The sequence below is a fragment of the Ruditapes philippinarum genome, unplaced genomic scaffold (genome assembly GCF_026571515.1).
Source record: "Ruditapes philippinarum isolate M1 unplaced genomic scaffold, ASM2657151v2 ctg800_1_1_1_1, whole genome shotgun sequence".
NCBI lineage: Eukaryota > Metazoa > Mollusca > Bivalvia > Venerida > Veneridae > Ruditapes > Ruditapes philippinarum.
In genome coordinates, this window is record NW_026863805.1 from 128,132 (window position 1) to 144,850 (window position 16,719).

The 16,719-nt window shown below is 32.9% G+C and overlaps 2 protein-coding genes across 7 annotated transcripts in view; one reads left to right on the top strand and one right to left on the bottom strand.

Annotated features, from left to right (window-relative positions):
* LOC132723392 (adenylate cyclase type 2-like) overlaps positions 1–16,719 on the bottom strand; it is a 74,614-nt gene that overhangs the window by 23,881 nt on the left and 34,014 nt on the right. For 5 of the 6 annotated variants that reach the window (XM_060708100.1, XM_060708106.1, XM_060708101.1 and 2 more), the window contains exons 5-12: positions 12,209–12,358; positions 11,391–11,527; positions 9,336–9,447; positions 6,575–6,702; positions 5,798–5,956; positions 4,786–4,924; positions 4,243–4,272; positions 596–742 (exon numbers count right to left, since the gene is read on the bottom strand). In XM_060708100.1, the coding sequence (XP_060564083.1) occupies positions 596–742; positions 4,243–4,272; positions 4,786–4,924; positions 5,798–5,956; positions 6,575–6,702; positions 9,336–9,447; positions 11,391–11,527; positions 12,209–12,358 (1,002 nt within the window). The remainder of the gene's footprint in view (positions 1–595; positions 743–4,242; positions 4,273–4,785; positions 4,925–5,797; positions 5,957–6,574; positions 6,703–9,335; positions 9,448–11,390; positions 11,528–12,208; positions 12,359–16,719) is intronic. The other variant, XM_060708102.1, reaches the window with a different exon arrangement.
* Positions 13,431–16,708, top strand: LOC132723393 (uncharacterized). The gene is made up of 2 exons (XM_060708107.1): positions 13,431–14,924; positions 16,571–16,708. Exon 1 carries the CDS (start codon positions 13,789–13,791, stop codon positions 14,917–14,919), a length of 1,131 nt encoding a protein of 376 aa, XP_060564090.1. The 5' UTR covers positions 13,431–13,788; the 3' UTR covers positions 14,920–14,924; positions 16,571–16,708.

Here is a 16,719-nt window from a genome sequence, read left to right on the forward strand (position 1 = left end):
TTAAGATTTGTCCCTAGATAAATGAAAGAGTTATGGTCAAAACATGTCAAAATAGAGACTGATGTATCAACAGACAGTCAGACAGACACATATACACACAAACAAACACTGAACTGTTTGTTATTGTGGTGACTATAACATAGATACTTAGCTTGACTGACAGAAACAAATAGTCATGCACTTATAACATTAAACAGTGAATGATTTTAGTTTTGTTTTTCAGGAAATTTAAAGTATTGTCATAATATGAAAGTAATACACAATGTTACTATGATTAAAAGTTGATTAAATTCAATATAAAACTATTCATAGCTAATTCAACTACATGTACATAACTACTAACTACAAAGACAGTCCTTTCCCACATGTTTTAATACTACTTCTTTCAACATTAATACAGAAATTGCCCCAAAAAATATAATTATGTATTGCATATTCCACAGAGGAAAATCACAACATAAAGTGTATAAAAAGATAAATAAAAGTTCAAAGAAAAACAAAAACATGCACTAAAGTCTATATTCTAAATCTACTCACTTTCAAGGGTACCCAAAAATGGTGCTTAAAAATTATTTTAAAAATATTTTTTACTTACCGTCACACTTAGAAGCTTTGTGGCCATGTTGCTAACTTGAAGATTTGAAAAAGGTTTGTCGATACCCCAGCTCTCCAGATACTGGGACACGCGGACAGATGCACGTGTGTTGCTCTGGAAACGTGATCGTATAGGCTTTCCTTCCATCTGTAAACAGAACAAAAAGGAAACATAAATTACTATTAATTATTATAAATTGCTATCAATTATCAACTTCAATATAATTTTTCTTCAATTTGATGTTAAAGTTTTGATTATTTTTACACAGTTTGCTTAACTACACCCGTTGGAGAGCAATAATAATATCAAATGTACATGTATCATATAATTAAGATGATGGCCATGTAATAAGCTTATATGGCTTACAAAAAGCTGTTACTTTCCCCCCTTTTTTGTTTCTTATATTTTTTTTTGGAAGTCAACTTTGATTTTGTCTCTAGAACTGGAATTAATTTTTTTCTCACCATGTTATTCAAATTTGATATAGATATTATCAATAAATGCGATTTTTTTTTTTTTGACAAGACAACATGTCACATAATAGTCATGATAACAACTTTAATATACATTTTAAGTGAAATCTGAGATGCACCCATCTTCACATCTTTTATGGTGGCCCTAAGATGCAACAAAACTTTTCAATTACCCAATACTCAAAGAGATATTTAGTCTGAGTCTATCTCAAGATTTCTTTCACTATTATTTGGTCACATATTCATCTTTGATCATATCTGATTGACAAGTTACATACGCAAATAGCTTTTATTATATGTTTATATATCACATATGAATTACAAAATTGAAATTAACATAATATCCTTGACACATGGTTGTTAGGCTTGAAATAAAGTTGACAAGAAATACATTTATATAAATGAAATCTGTATTGAAATTTAAATAATTAAACGGTCAATGAATTAATATACACTCAATTTAAATTATTTAATTAAGTTAAAGAAAATATTTCTCTAGATCATTTGATATAAAATGGCCCTGACATGTGGAATATTAGCATCAGAATTATGATAAACATATGAAATCTTCTTTATTAATGAAAGGAAACTGGAAATGAATACAAAAATTAAAAATGTCATATATATGATTATTTCATAAAAGACTCAAAAATGGAAATATAAACCAGTTACATAAATTAAGACTAAAAAATGGAAATATTAACCATTTACATAAATAAAGTGCAGAAATAAACATTGTCAGTTAAGTAAGTAATGGACTCAGAAATAAAAATTTGAATTTATATTAAAATAACTGACTGTGAAATGAAAATTCATGCTTAGAAAAATGCAAAAGAAGAGAAAAATGTAGCAAAATGACATGCCAAATAAAATCTTCACAGTGCAAATATCAAATATTGTAATAAAAATAGTTGTTACTTCTCCCTAAATATCATGCTAAATGTTAAATATCTAAAATGGACTTGTCCATCTTTCAATTAATACAAATCCATTCATTTTTTGGGGGAAAAATTTCAAAATATATACTGACTGAAAATTGAACAGTGCGGACCAAGATCAGACGGCACATCTTAGTCAACACTGGTTGCATGGTAAAAGCAGTTGCATCCAGTGAAAAATTGTCAATGGAACATTTTGGAAATAATACATCGTTAATGTGAGGTTTTGATATGAAAATTCTATAATTCACGAGTCTGATTTGACTAGAAAGAAGATCAGGCTCACGTGTGGCTCTTACAGCGGTGGCAGGCAGGGTTCTCATGGTATTAGTGATAGCATTGGGTAAAATAAGTCTTTATCAAAACATGGCAAGGCAAATTCCAAATTATATCTACCATTATTTTCAAATAAAGCAATATAAAAATATATTAAAGGGGAAAAAAAAGAAAAATTTAGATAAAGATACAGCATCTATCAGTTTCTAACAATTAAGTTATTTCACATTCATGCAGGAAACTATTAAGACATCAACTGTCAGAGTAAAATAATTTTGTAAAGTTTTTACACATAAATCTCATAGGATGAGAAACAAATTAGGCATTCTTAACACATTTAAACTGTTTGAAACGCAACTAGGTCATTATGTAAAAACTTTTGATAAGTAAAATCATCATGTTTTTGTCTCTTATTATTAGAAGTAAATATTAATGATAGTAAGTAAATAATAATGTACAATCAAATATGAAAACCGTTTAAAAAATTTTCAATATCTTAAACTCTCCCCCCCCCCCCCTTTCCCACCCCAAAAAACCATACCATTCTGTCAACATTTCACAAAGAAGAATATCATAAAAAAAGAACATCAAATCTGATATGGTGCAAATCTAATAAAAAAAGTTCTACAACAGTTAAAAGTGATAAATCTGACATTACACAATAACTCTGTATTAGCTTTCATAAGGCACTAAATTAAGATGTTTTAAAGTGAGAGTGAAAATGATAGAGTAAGAACTGAGAGCATGGCAGTTAAAAAATTTGACACTCATGCAGATAAGTATGATCATACCTTTGAAAACTTCAAGCATGAATACAATCAGTATAATCTTAAATTAAAGCTTTCTGTAATTACAATGTAAATATTTTCAGATTATTTTTGCTGTTTTTGTTGCTTTTTTGGTTGTTTGGTGGCTTTGTTTTTGTTTTATAATATTATACAGTAACTAATGATTTGTTGTTTTTCTGTCAGGTTTTAAATTATACAGACGTTAAACAGTTCACATCAAGACTTTCTTGAATTTACTGATGGCGACAGATTTCTGGTGCCCCTCCATTAATCATGTTTTATTGATGGAGGCAGATCTCTGATGCCCCTCCGTGACTCACATTTTACTGGTTGAGGCAGATATTTGGATGCCCCTACATGACTAATGTTTTACTGGTGGACAAAGATCTCTGATGCTCCTACAAAAATAATGTTTTACTGGTGGAGAAAGATCTCTGGTGCCCCTCCATGAATCATGTATACTTTTTGAGGCAGATTTCTGGTGCTACTCAGTAAATCACATTTTACTGGTGGAGACAGATCTTTGGATGCCCCTAAATGACTCATGTTTTACTGGTGGAGACAGATCTCTGGTGCCCTTCCATGAATCATGTATACTTTTTGAGGCAGATTTCTGGTGCTACTCAGTAAATCACATTTTACTGGTGGAGACAGATCTTTGGTACTCCACTGTGAATCAAGTTTAACTTGTGGAGGCATATCTATAGTGCCCCTCATTGCACAAAGAAACACCTGAGTGGAACCACCAATGCCCAGTAAGCTATAAGGATACTCTTTTCACATGAAAGAATTCATAATTTGAACCATAAGAAATGAGTTTCAAAAATGATTTAAAATAATTTGTGATGTTATTTACCTTCATTGCTTTAAGAAATGAAAGTTACACAAAATATTGATTCATGACCTTATTGACTTCAAGAATGTACTAGTATTTATAAAGTTCAACTTAAAAATTTCATCGCCATACGAATCTAATTTAGTACATTCCAAAGAAGCAAAAAACTTTAAAGAAGTATTTGTTATTCTGTATTAGAGAGTTCGTGCAAATGCGTAGTCAGAAGTCATTATGCATATATTAATATATTAATGTATATGTGTGCAATTTTTTCATAAATTGTATAACATGAGAGAGGGAGAGATATAACATAAAACAATGTGAATACAACGCTCACCTCATCTACACTGATTGTTACTTTCTTTTTCTAAAAACAACATCATTAATTTTATTGCACAAGAAAAAACATACACACGCAAATAAACAGTGATAATATTTCTAAATATGTGAAAAGTTTGAAAAAAATACCATTTGGGTGTAATTGATTATATTACTTAAACAACCTTTGATGATGATGGTGATGATAATGATGATAATGACGATGATGATAGTGATGATGATGATGACGATGATGATGATGATAATGATGATGATGATAGTGATGATGATGATGATGACGATGATAATGATGATAGTGATGATGATGGTGATGATGATGATAATGATGATGATGATGATGATGATGATGATGATAGGAATTATGATAAATGTATTATTAGAAATTACATGCTTTCATAAAAGGGTAAAGAAATATAACACCCAAATAGTATCTTTTCGCCCAAATATATATTCAACTTGTTTTCAAAACTTCTAGTATTATGAATAAGTTTTTTTTTCACACTAAAATATTAATAAATGATTTCATGAAAAATAATCCTACCCTTTTCTCCACAGGAATAATTAGGTAAGTTATAATATTTCTGCTCTTCAATAGGGAGTCACGTTTGTACCCTTCTCCTTCCTCCACCTGAAACTCTTCACCAAGATATGACAAAGTTGCCTTGGAGATGTGGACACGCCTTAAATAATTCAATAAATTTCAATAGAAAACTTATATCAGTAAATCATGTCTTGGATTTTACTGCAAAGTGGTGCAAAAAGGTCATATATTACAAACAGCAAATACAATTAAAACCTGATAATATGATGATATACGGGATATCAAAGACTATCAAATTTCATATTTCCCTAGAAATAAAAAACACAAAAACACACATAAAAAAACCCATTAAAATGGTGAACTTGAAAGTCTTAAGGGCCCATCATGCACAAGAAACACCTTTCCTGAGGCATAATGTGCCTTTAAATTAGTTAATCACTAAATACAGAAACAAAATAAAAGAAACTCAACACTAATTAACAAGCTAATGAAGAACGGGACATTATAGTCTGCGAAGAATGATGCTAAGTATAATATGGCTTATTAAAGCATGATGCTAATATAGTAGTTAGCAACAGCAAAGATAACAGCAAATAGTATATGAGCTGCGTCACGATCAGAATCCATGCTGTTCACTTACAAACTCTATTACAAGTAGAGAAACTGATAGCGAACAGCATGGATCCTGATCAGACTGCGCGGATGCGCAGGCTGGTCTGGATCCATGCTGGTCGCAAACCCATTATGTTGGTTTTGTCATGACACGGCTCATATAATTTAGTTGGGTTATTTTTATTTACATCATACCAGCAGTCAAAATGTCACATGAACACTTCCCAGATTTACTACTGGAGGAACCTACTGTGCCGCTCTACCATTAAAACTGGAAAGGGATTTTTACCTTAACAGTGCTGGTAAACCTTGACCCCTGAAAATGACACCCATTCCCCCCCCCCCCCCCAAAAAAAAAAAAAAAAAAAAAAAAAAAAATGAAAAAAAAATGAATTATTACCCAGGTACGCCTCCTGACTCCATGTGATTAGCAATGGTGACATCATCTGACCACACATCAAACTGCCATTTTTTCAAACCGAGGACCCCGCACAGTACAGTCCCTGAGTGCACGCCAATCCGCATGTCCACCTCCACCCCAGTTGCTTCCCGAACATTCCTAGTATACAATATAATACAGTTTTATAATAAATAATAAAATATCTTTGCATAAATCTATTCCCAAAACTATTACATAATGACTTAAAGAAGCTCAACTGAAGTCAAAAGCATTAAAACATAACATTTGGAATTCTTTCATATATCAAGTGATACACTAAAAATGGGAAAGTCTGCAAAAGATAGTAAGAAATATATGGTACTCAAAATTAATTTGAAAATAGATTTTTTTTTAAAGATTTTAGCCTCTCTTGAATGAAAAGACTTCATTTTTTTGGTCATTTGGTCATTTTGCACATTAAAAACTGTAAAAACAGAGAAATGATCTGAAATTTTGCATACAAGTTTTTAGTCTACATCAAATTTTACAAAAGTCTTGAAAAAATATTTCCAGTCCCTTCATGTCAAAAAAAACTTCAGTGGAGTCACTTAATAAGGACTTTCAAATTTGAAAATTTGTTATGATAGTAAAGATGTGAAAATATTTTAGAAAGCTTGATTTCATTCAAAACAATAAGGACAGATTCTGATTATCAAATAAGACAATTGCAAAAGTATGCATTTTTAAAATTTAATAATCTTTAGATGTGTGAACAGTTAAGGTATAAACATTTCTTACCTTATAGCCTCTATCATTTTCAATCCCATTTTCACACAGTTTATGGCATGTTTTTCTGTGGGCATTGGCAGACCAGACACACAATAATAACAATCTCCTAAAATCTTGATCCTCATGCAGTTGTTCTTCTACAAAAGACAATTTAATTTACATTTATATTGTAATAATTATATCTTTACAAAATTAATGGCTTTAAAATCTAAAAATAACCAAATCAGAATCAAGAGTTCCATTGACATATACATCTAAGAACTTCATAATCCTAATATCTATGAATTTGATAAAAATGTCAATACATTAAATTTTGTATCTTCTGATTTCACAATGATGCATTAAATAATGTCAATATCAATGGATTTCATAATAATGTCAATATCTTCTGATTTTACAATAATGTCATTTAATAATGTCAATATCTGTGGATTTCATAATAATGTCAATATCTTCTGATTTTACAATAATGTCATTTAATAATGTCAATATCAATGGATTTCATAATAATGTCAATATCTTCTGATTTTACAATAATGTCATTTAATAATGTCAATATCAATGGATTTCATAATAATGTCAATATCTTCTGATTTTACAATAATGTCATTTAATAATGTCAATATCTGTGGATTTCATAATAATGTCAATATCTTCTGATTTTACAATAATGTCATTAAATAATGTCAATATCAATGGATTTCATAATAATGTCAATATCTTCTGATTTTACAATAATGTCATTTAATAATGTCAATATCTGTGGATTTCATAATAATCTAAATATCTAAGAATTTCCCAATAATATCAAAGATTGTCAAATTGCCTAAAAATGTCCATTTTAATATCTATTAATTTTATAATAATGCCATCAAGTATGCATGTCATAATATCATTATCTCAAAATTCTATAAAAATGTCAAAAACTATGGTTGCATCATGATGTCAATAATTATGAATTTTATCATGTCAATATCTCTGCTTTTCAAAATGTAAATATCTATGAAATTCATAATGTCAAAGTCTTTGATTTCAGAATTTCCATATCTATGAATTACATCAGGTGTCAATACTTATCAACTTATCATACTGCCAATATCTTTGATTGTCATATTTAATATGATGCTTTTCATAATGTCAATATCTATGAATTTGATATTATCATTATTAATTAATTTCATAATGTCAATATTAATCTAAATATCTAGGAATTTCAATACATTAACTGGTTTGTTCCACGAATCATTGAAACATTACTATACAAAAGTCAAAGGAAATATAAGTGTCAATATGTTGCTTAAAATATAAGAAATCATATCAATATAGTATTACAGGTGTTTAAAATTACTACTCTTAAATCTAAATTTAAAACCTGTCACCTGTCTGACTGAATGATGTATAACATATGTTTTATAACTAATGAGGACAGTGTTAGCTGTAAAAATGTATGTAAACAAGTTTCAATACAAGCCCTAAAACACTGTGAAGATACCTTAAATAATAAATCACTATGATGTATTGATAAAGTCAGGTAACTTTTGACATAGATTTCATACATATCTCTCTAGTCTGTATTGTTCAAAGTCTTAAAGATGAAAAAATAAAATAAAGTTTACTTTAACGTAGACCATTTCTATACATTTTCTTTTCTGAATTTCAATCTAAGGTGCTAGAAAGCGAATGAGTATATGTTAATAAGAAAGGGGAACTTTTTTTCAGGCTGTGGGGGAATTGGGTGTGTGGGTGTGCGTGTCAAAGTATTATGATACCAAGAAAAAAAGGTCATGTACAAGCAATTCAAAAACTCACAATCTTAGATCATTAAAATTTCATATTAATAGATAATGGATAAAAAAGTTTAAGTTTCCATATGCAAGGATTTTAAAGAAAATCAAATTTTTCACAAAGTCATGTAATTTTATTGTCATAATTAGAAGTATTTCTTTTTTGTTATCGTTAACATCGATTGCCAGGCAGTAGAACTGTAGAACGAAAATGCTTATGTCATTTATAACTTTTTGTCTAGTGATTTATTTGTGTTTTGAAATGTTCAAAGAAGTACAAAAATTATAAGGCCCACAGGATGATCATATTTCTTATTTCCAGAAGAAAACGACCATGAAATAATGAACAGATGCATATATCACTACCTTAAATGCTTGTACAATTGTATTTCAATTCTGTATCGAACAAAAAATAAACAATCTTATATTACAAGAATCTGCTGACTAACTGAGCAAAAACAGTTCTGATATCTTCATTTAAAATATCTTTATGATGATTTACTTCATTTCAAAAACAACAGAACAAGCATTTTTTGATAATTTACAAAATAAAGTCTCATTATTTTTTATGTTTTTATTTTAAGTGCGCAAGAGGAAATTTAACAAAAAATGTTACCATTGTGGTATTATAATAATGATTTGCGAAAAAGGAAATGAAAAACAACTTTGTAAAACAACATAAAATCAGTCTCAGCCTCAAAACATATGTGGGAGCACCACCAACAAGTAAAGGGGAGAGGACACTCATAAGCTTTCATAGCTTTCACCCAAATTGTATCGTGTAAATATTGTTCATCATGCAAAAATGTATAGAATAAATATGTTTAAACCAAGTAAGGGGGCCAAATGTCCAAGGTTCAAGAGTTAGGGGGTCGGGGAGGGCTGTTTTTATGCATTTTCAAGTACAAAATCAGGTTGAATTGGATAACTTTTAATAGTTAATGTGAAGTTTTCATGTAAGGTGTGTTTTATAAGAATATACAAACCTCTGCTAGTTGATCAAATCTGCCAAAAAGTTCATTCAACATCTTAACCAGCTCTGGTGCTGTACATTCTGCAGCGAGTGGCGTGAAGTTCACAATATCTGCATACAATATACTGTTAAAAAAAAGAAATGACATGATAATATTAGAGACTGATATGATTACAATATCTACATACTATCACCTTATTGCAGTAACAGGTTAACTCCTATATATAATTTAATAGGAGTTAACACGTTACTGCACTAAGGTGAAGATTATTACAATGTATCTGCATAGAGTAAATTGGAATGCACCAGTCAAATGTAATTCCTAGAGAAAAGAAGGAACCTGTGGACTTATGAACTAGTCAAAATGCTGGTAAAAGTCCTGCCCCTCGGGGTCAATCAGACAGTAAAATTCAAGCCTAATGCACCAACATTACATCACATAACACTGGCTATGCAGGAAGAGACGGAAGGTAAAAAAGATGGTTTATATCCTCTGCTATCCACTATATTGCTCTGTTATCCCTAGTTGGCTATCCTTGACAATACCAATGTCCCGCTATCTCCTGCTCCCCCCTCACCCCCTTTATCTATTACAGTACCCCACCACCCCTCTCTCTCCCTTTGCTCCCCCTGCTATCCCTTACTCTACCCTGCTCTCCCCTCACCCCTTTATCTATTACAGTACCCCACCACCCCTCTCTCTCCTTTATACTCCCCTGCTATCCCTTACTCTACCCTGCTATCCCCTGCTCTCCCCTCACCCCTTCATCTATTACAGTACCCCACCACCCCTCTCTCTCCCTTTGCTCCCCCTGCTATCCCTTACTCTACCCTGCTATCCCCTGCTCTCCCCTCACCCCCTTTATCTATTTACAGTACCCCACCACCCCTCTCTCTCCCTTATACTCCCCCTGCTATCCCTTACTCTACCCTGCTATCCCCTGCTCTCCCCTCACCCCCTTTATCTATTACAGTACCCCACCACCCCTCTCTCTCCCTTATACTCCCCCTGCTATCCCTTACTCTACCCTGCTATCCCCTCTCTTCCCTTAGGTTGAATGCCCCAGTTACAATTACATGTAACTTGAGCAAATTGACTATACAATGTTCATATATGTAATACATGGCTACAATAAACTGTCAATGTAAAAAATGTTCACAATTTACTGAAAAAGCATAAATAAGTAAGAGTATCATATTAAAGGTATAATAAAGAATCATTATTAATTCCAGAATTACAAAAAAAAGCAAGTTAACAAGACATGTTATGTCATATTAGGATGATTTGCAACCATATTATTTACATAAAGAGTACAAAAACCTTTATAAATTGATTCAAATGTCACTTCTCAATATATTTTTGGTATGATATTGCAAAATTAACAATATGATTTTATTTTGTTTTTTTCTTTGAGATTTGCTTGTACACTACTGCGACCATACATTATGTTTGATACAGTATTAAAATCTTAGGCTTGATTATATTTATTACATAATCTATTCGTGTATGTATCAATCTATATAAAAACTTTCATTTAAGAAAAAAGAGAAAATATGAAAACTACCATTACTAAGTGCTTGATAATCAAAAAGGGGTAAAATTCAGTCAAAAAACTGCGCAGGAGTTATAAGTTTTAGACTGTGACCAACAGTAAGGGCTTAACTCACTAAACTGTTGAAGCAGTACCTCTAGATGCTTGCAGAAATCAAGATCACAAAATAGAAAAATATCACTTTTTTTATTATTGATTCTTAGATTTTTTAATTATTTTGTATATAAATCAGTGTGAACAGATGAATAAAACATCTTAGAGAGCATTTCGGCAGATGAAAAAGGCCAGATTTTAGCATTTAATCAATCAAGCACCCTTGACCTGTATATACTAGAAATACGGTATTGAGTGTGGTGCTCCAACACTTTTTAAGAAATATGAAGTTGCATTGAATATATTACGCCATCTTCCTCGGCGATCGAAACAATGGCGAATGTGATATAGCCACATTATTTTAAAAGTCCCGCTGAAAACGGGTGAACAAACAGGAAAACAAAGATGATAAAATAATTTACCTGACGTTACTATGATGTTTTACATAAAGATCGTGGAATGGTGTAATTTTCGGTACTTTACTCATCATCTTCCGTGTAAGGTCCTCCTTCATGGAGTTCATCAAATCTTTCGGAATACAGCTTGTCAATAACTCCTCCTACACATTAATATAAACAGAGATCTATTATTATTTATTATTTTCTATCATGTATATTTAAAGCCACAGTCATGTTACAACCATTTTTTGTTGGGGAGCGTGCTCCCTTCAGCAATTTTGTAAAAACATGTTTCTAGTTGGTGCAGATGGATTTTTAGGTACATAATTTGAGGACTGTGTTAAAAAATCTTGTGCTCTGGTTAATTATATTTTTTAAAATCCTCAAAAGAGTAATACCATGAATATAACTTTTAAGACATGTCTTAAAACAAAAAGTTATTCAACAGTCGTCTGGTAAGCTCAATATGTAGAGCATTTGACTGTGAATTTGGCAATCCAGGTTCGATTCTCTCGGACAGTGCAGATCACTTTCATTTCTATGGTCATATGCACTGTACCTCTGCTCAGGCAGGTATGTAAGTCATTAGTTCCTTGTGAAAGTAAAGTAGTAAACTGCTTGACAGCCTGCCCTGGGAAACAATGTGTTGACTGAACTGAGCTCTGGTAAATATAGTATTGCTTTTTGCCGTGATCTGGAGTGAAAACTACCAACACCACCACCAAGAAGTTATTAAATATGATTCTGTAAAACCTAACTGTTTCAATATAAAATGCAGTCAAATAAAATTCAATCAACCAACTCAATAAAGCAGTTTCTGTTGGAGAACTCCTTATCCTTACCTGTTCTTTCTTTTCTTTCTCAAGTTTCACCATTGACTCTATAGATTTTCTGGCCTCCAGGAATGTATGTCTATGAGTGATGTCCGTTAAATACTTGTGATAGATGCCAATCAAATTTGCACCCAGTAATAGCACTAAATTTGAAAACAACTGAAAAATACAAAAAGGAATATAAATTTGTTAAATCATAAATATATAGAGAGTATAGAGTGTGGACAAACTCCCCAGTTTAACAAGATGGTCTAGCTCTATAGTGCGCAGGGCCATAGGACTGTTATTATCCTATTTTTGGAGCCATAAGACCAAAATATAAACGCTGAAAAATGTATGCAAATGCATTCTTCCTATAAATATACATGTAAATTTCAACGTGTGTAGAGCAATTCTAAACTCTTTAAAAGCAACACACTATAGACACAACACAAATCTTGGTCTTTTCAACACTGCCGTTTGGAACATGATATTGGGATTTTTTAAATAATTTTCTCTATATGCTCAGCACATGCTGTTCTGTAATTTCATCTTCAATACAGATGAGCCAAACTGGCACCTGGCAAATCATTTTAGACATGATGTAGCATGAAAAGTTAAACTTGTGAACTCACTGCCACGATCTCTCTTAATTAAACAACAATCAGGAGGTTCTATTAAAAATATATTTATGTAAACACTGAGATCAAATTACAAGTGAAACAAAAATGGGAAGATGTGATATTTCTTTCGAAAGTAAATCAAGTGAAAGCTCCTATTTGTATGTCTCATTAATTGCATTAATTCGACAAAGGTGTGACACGTGTAATTCTAATTTGACAGATTCTTTCATCTGTAAAGACAGCAGCTGTGATATCTTAATTCAGTTGATAAATATAATATGAGCCGCGTCACGACAAAACCAACATAATGGGTTTGCGACCAGCATGGATCCAGACCAGCCTGCGCATCCGCGCAGTCTGATCAGGATCCATGCGTTCGCTATCAGTTTCTCTACTTGTAATAGAGTTGATAAGCGAACAGGATGGATCCTGATCAGACTGCGCGGATGCGCAGGCTGTTCTGGATCCATGCTGGTCGCAAACCTATTATGTTGGTTTTGTCGTGACACGGCTCATATACAGCATAAAATACAAATGCTAACAAGATCTTGTGTGATCTTTCTATTGAATGGCTATATAAGGATATATATATATATATATATATATCATCAGTTGAATGTTAATTCTATTACGTCATACAACTTCCGTGCTCAAATGAGATGTGCATAGACCGTATCGATATTCCTCAGTGCGTTTTTGCTACTCGTAGAGTGCAGTCGTATTTCTACAGTAGCTGACCGTTTTCCGTGACGGATTCGTTCGTTCACAATTTAGACAATTGTTGTTCTAGTCAGTCTTACAAATTATTGCTATTCGTAGCAATAATCTTATTATTTTATTGTTATTAGTAACAATTTGATACAATTTTATAATATTTGTTCGCAAATATTGTTTATTTGCCTTTGTTGTATTTTTTACGACAATACATTTTACGACATACCCACGTGCGTTAGTAGAGTTGCTTTACGAAGTCGCGTGTTCAGCAAAATGGCAGATAAAGAAGTCCAGTTAAAAAACACGGGGAAAAAGACAATAAAAGTCTCCCAACAAAATGAAACAACCCCAGTTACTACCACATCTAGTTCGTCTAGTCATTCTTCCATGTTAATTTCAAGTGACAAGGCTGCTACTAGCAGCAGTAGCGGTAAACAAACTACGAAACAGTTGCCCACCAAGGAGGGTGGGGTAACGAAAGAAGTGTTACTGATATTAAAGGAAATGAATGCAAATCTCAATGCACAAGCCACACGCTTGGAAAAACAAGAACAAAAATTACAGTCCTTCACTGAACAGTTGACTGATCAAGATTACAGTGAATATAATGAGTACAATGACTATGAATGCCAAGAACAATATGATGATGATGATGCTTGTATATCTGAACAAGCATCCATTCCTTCAAGTGCTAAGAAAAATTCTGGGGGAGGTATATTTAGTTCATTAGTGAACAAATTCCAGCAAGAAGACGCTGTTGATAGTGAAGTCAATGATGACCTAGCACATTTTGTTAACATGTCGTTTAGAAGTGGTTTGACGGAAGATAAACTGTCAGATATAGTGAAGGACATACACAGGCCACAGAATTGTGAGGCGTTGGTTAAAACCAGAGTCAACCAGGGAATCTGGAGACTACTGAAAATGCATACACAGGCCGACGACAACCGAATGCAGATAATTCAAGATTTGATCGTCAAAGCCACATCCAACCTTGTCAAGCTTATTGACAAAAATGCTGACTCTTTAGACCCTTGTGATATGGACTGGAGTTCAAACTCTATTGCGTTGCTCGGACAGGCTAATAAATTGATAAATATTCGCCGGAAAGAACTCCATAAGTCGGATCTTGATCCGAAGTACCATTATTTGGCTTCAGCATCTCTTCCATTCACTGATAACTTATATGGTGACGATACAGACGTCAACAAGAATGTGAAGGAGATCAATGACCTGAACAAGATTGGTCGTAGTCTTGGTCGAGGATTCCCTCGGGGCAACTATCGTGGCTATGTTAGCAGACGCCCTCATCCTTACTACAGACGAGGGTTCCGTGGTAGAGGTCGTGGTCGGCCGGACATATCGGCAGCTTCAAAAAATGCCAGGATGGCGCCCAAGAAGTAGAGCAGGTTAGTACTTTTAAAGCTGGTAGATTGAAGGATTTTATTGAAAATTGGAGAAAAATAACCAGTGATGATTCAGTGTTGGACATTGTTCAACATTGTCACATTGAATTTAAAGAGGGTGTTAATCCCATTAAAACTTTTTCTTACATAAATCATTTCACACCCGAAGAAGATAACATTGTAGATAAAGAAATAGAAAAATTATTAAAAATGGGTGTTATTACAGAAGTTGAACATCATCCTGAGGAATATATTTCTCCAATTTTCATACGTCCTAAAAAGAATGGTGAATATAGAATGATTTTAAATTTGAAAGAATTAAATGAATTTATTGAATATCATCATTTTAAAATGGACACATTTGAATCTGTATTAAAATTAGTCAAACCTGGCTGTTATTTTGCATCAATTGATTTGCGTCATGCCTACTATTCTGTTCCAATTGCAACAGAACACAAAATTAAGCTAAGATTTCAGAAGTCAGGTAAAATCTACCAGTACGAAGCTCTTCCAAATGGTATTTCTTGTGCGCCAAAACAGTTTACTAGGCTCATGAAGCCAGTTTATGCATCTCTACGCATGCTTGGACATAAGAATTCTGGGTACATAGATGACTCATTGTTAATGGCAGACACAATCTCAGAATGTCGAGAAAATGTGTCCGACACTGTCAATTTAATGACTGATGTTGGCTTTATGATACATGATAAAAAATCAGTACTTGAACCCATTCAAAAAATTACCTTTCTCGGTAACGATATTGATTCTAAAGAAATGATTGTAACTTTGCCGGTAGAAAAAGTAAATGGAATTGTCCAAGCATGTGTAGATCTGCAAAACCGTAATCATGCAAAGATTAGGGAAGTTGCTAGAGTTTTGGGTCTCCTGGTTTCCACTTTCTCTGCAGTTGAGTTTGCTCCTTTGTATTATCGTGATACAGAGAGGGAAAAAATCATTGCTTTAAAAGAAAATAGAGGAGATTATGAGTCCACCATGATGGTAACTGAATCAATTAAAGTTGAATTACAATGGTGGATTGATAATCTTTCTCAACAAAAGCGGAGAATTTCTCATGGAAACCCAAGCATTGTTATCACTTGCGATGCCTCGATCCAAGGCTGGGGATCAGTGTGTGAAAATTTAGAAACTGGTGGTCGATGGAGTGACCAGGAGGCCCAAAACCATATCAATTTCCTGGAACTGCTTGCTGTAAGCTATGCATTAAAATCCTTTTGCAAAACCACAACTAATAGCCATGTTCAGATAAGATCAGACAATACATGTGCAATCTCCTATATTAAGAACATGGGAGGAAAAATACAGAATTTAAACAGTCTTGCTAGACAAATCTGGTTGTGGTGTTGTGAAAGAAATATATGGCTTTCAGCAACGCATGTTCCTGGAATAGACAATGAGGCTGATGCTAGTTCGAGAAAATTTAATGACAATACTGAATGGATGCTAAATGATGGGTTGTTTTCAAAATTGGCAGACATATTTGGGCAGCCGGAAGTAGATTTATTTGCTTCCAGGTTAAACAAACAGTTGCCAAGATATGTCTCTTGGAAACCAGACCCGGAAGCAGAAGCTGTAGATGCTTTTTCATTAAACTGGAAAGGAAAATTTATTTATGCTTTTCCTCCTTTCAGTCTGATTGGTCGTCTGGTGCAGAAGGTACTGCTAGACGAAGCAGAGATGGTCCTGGTGGCGCCTGTTTGGGTAACTCAGAACTGGTACACAGCAGTTTTGGAAATGTTAATAGACATCCCACTAATCATCAAAGTAAGTCGCAACACAC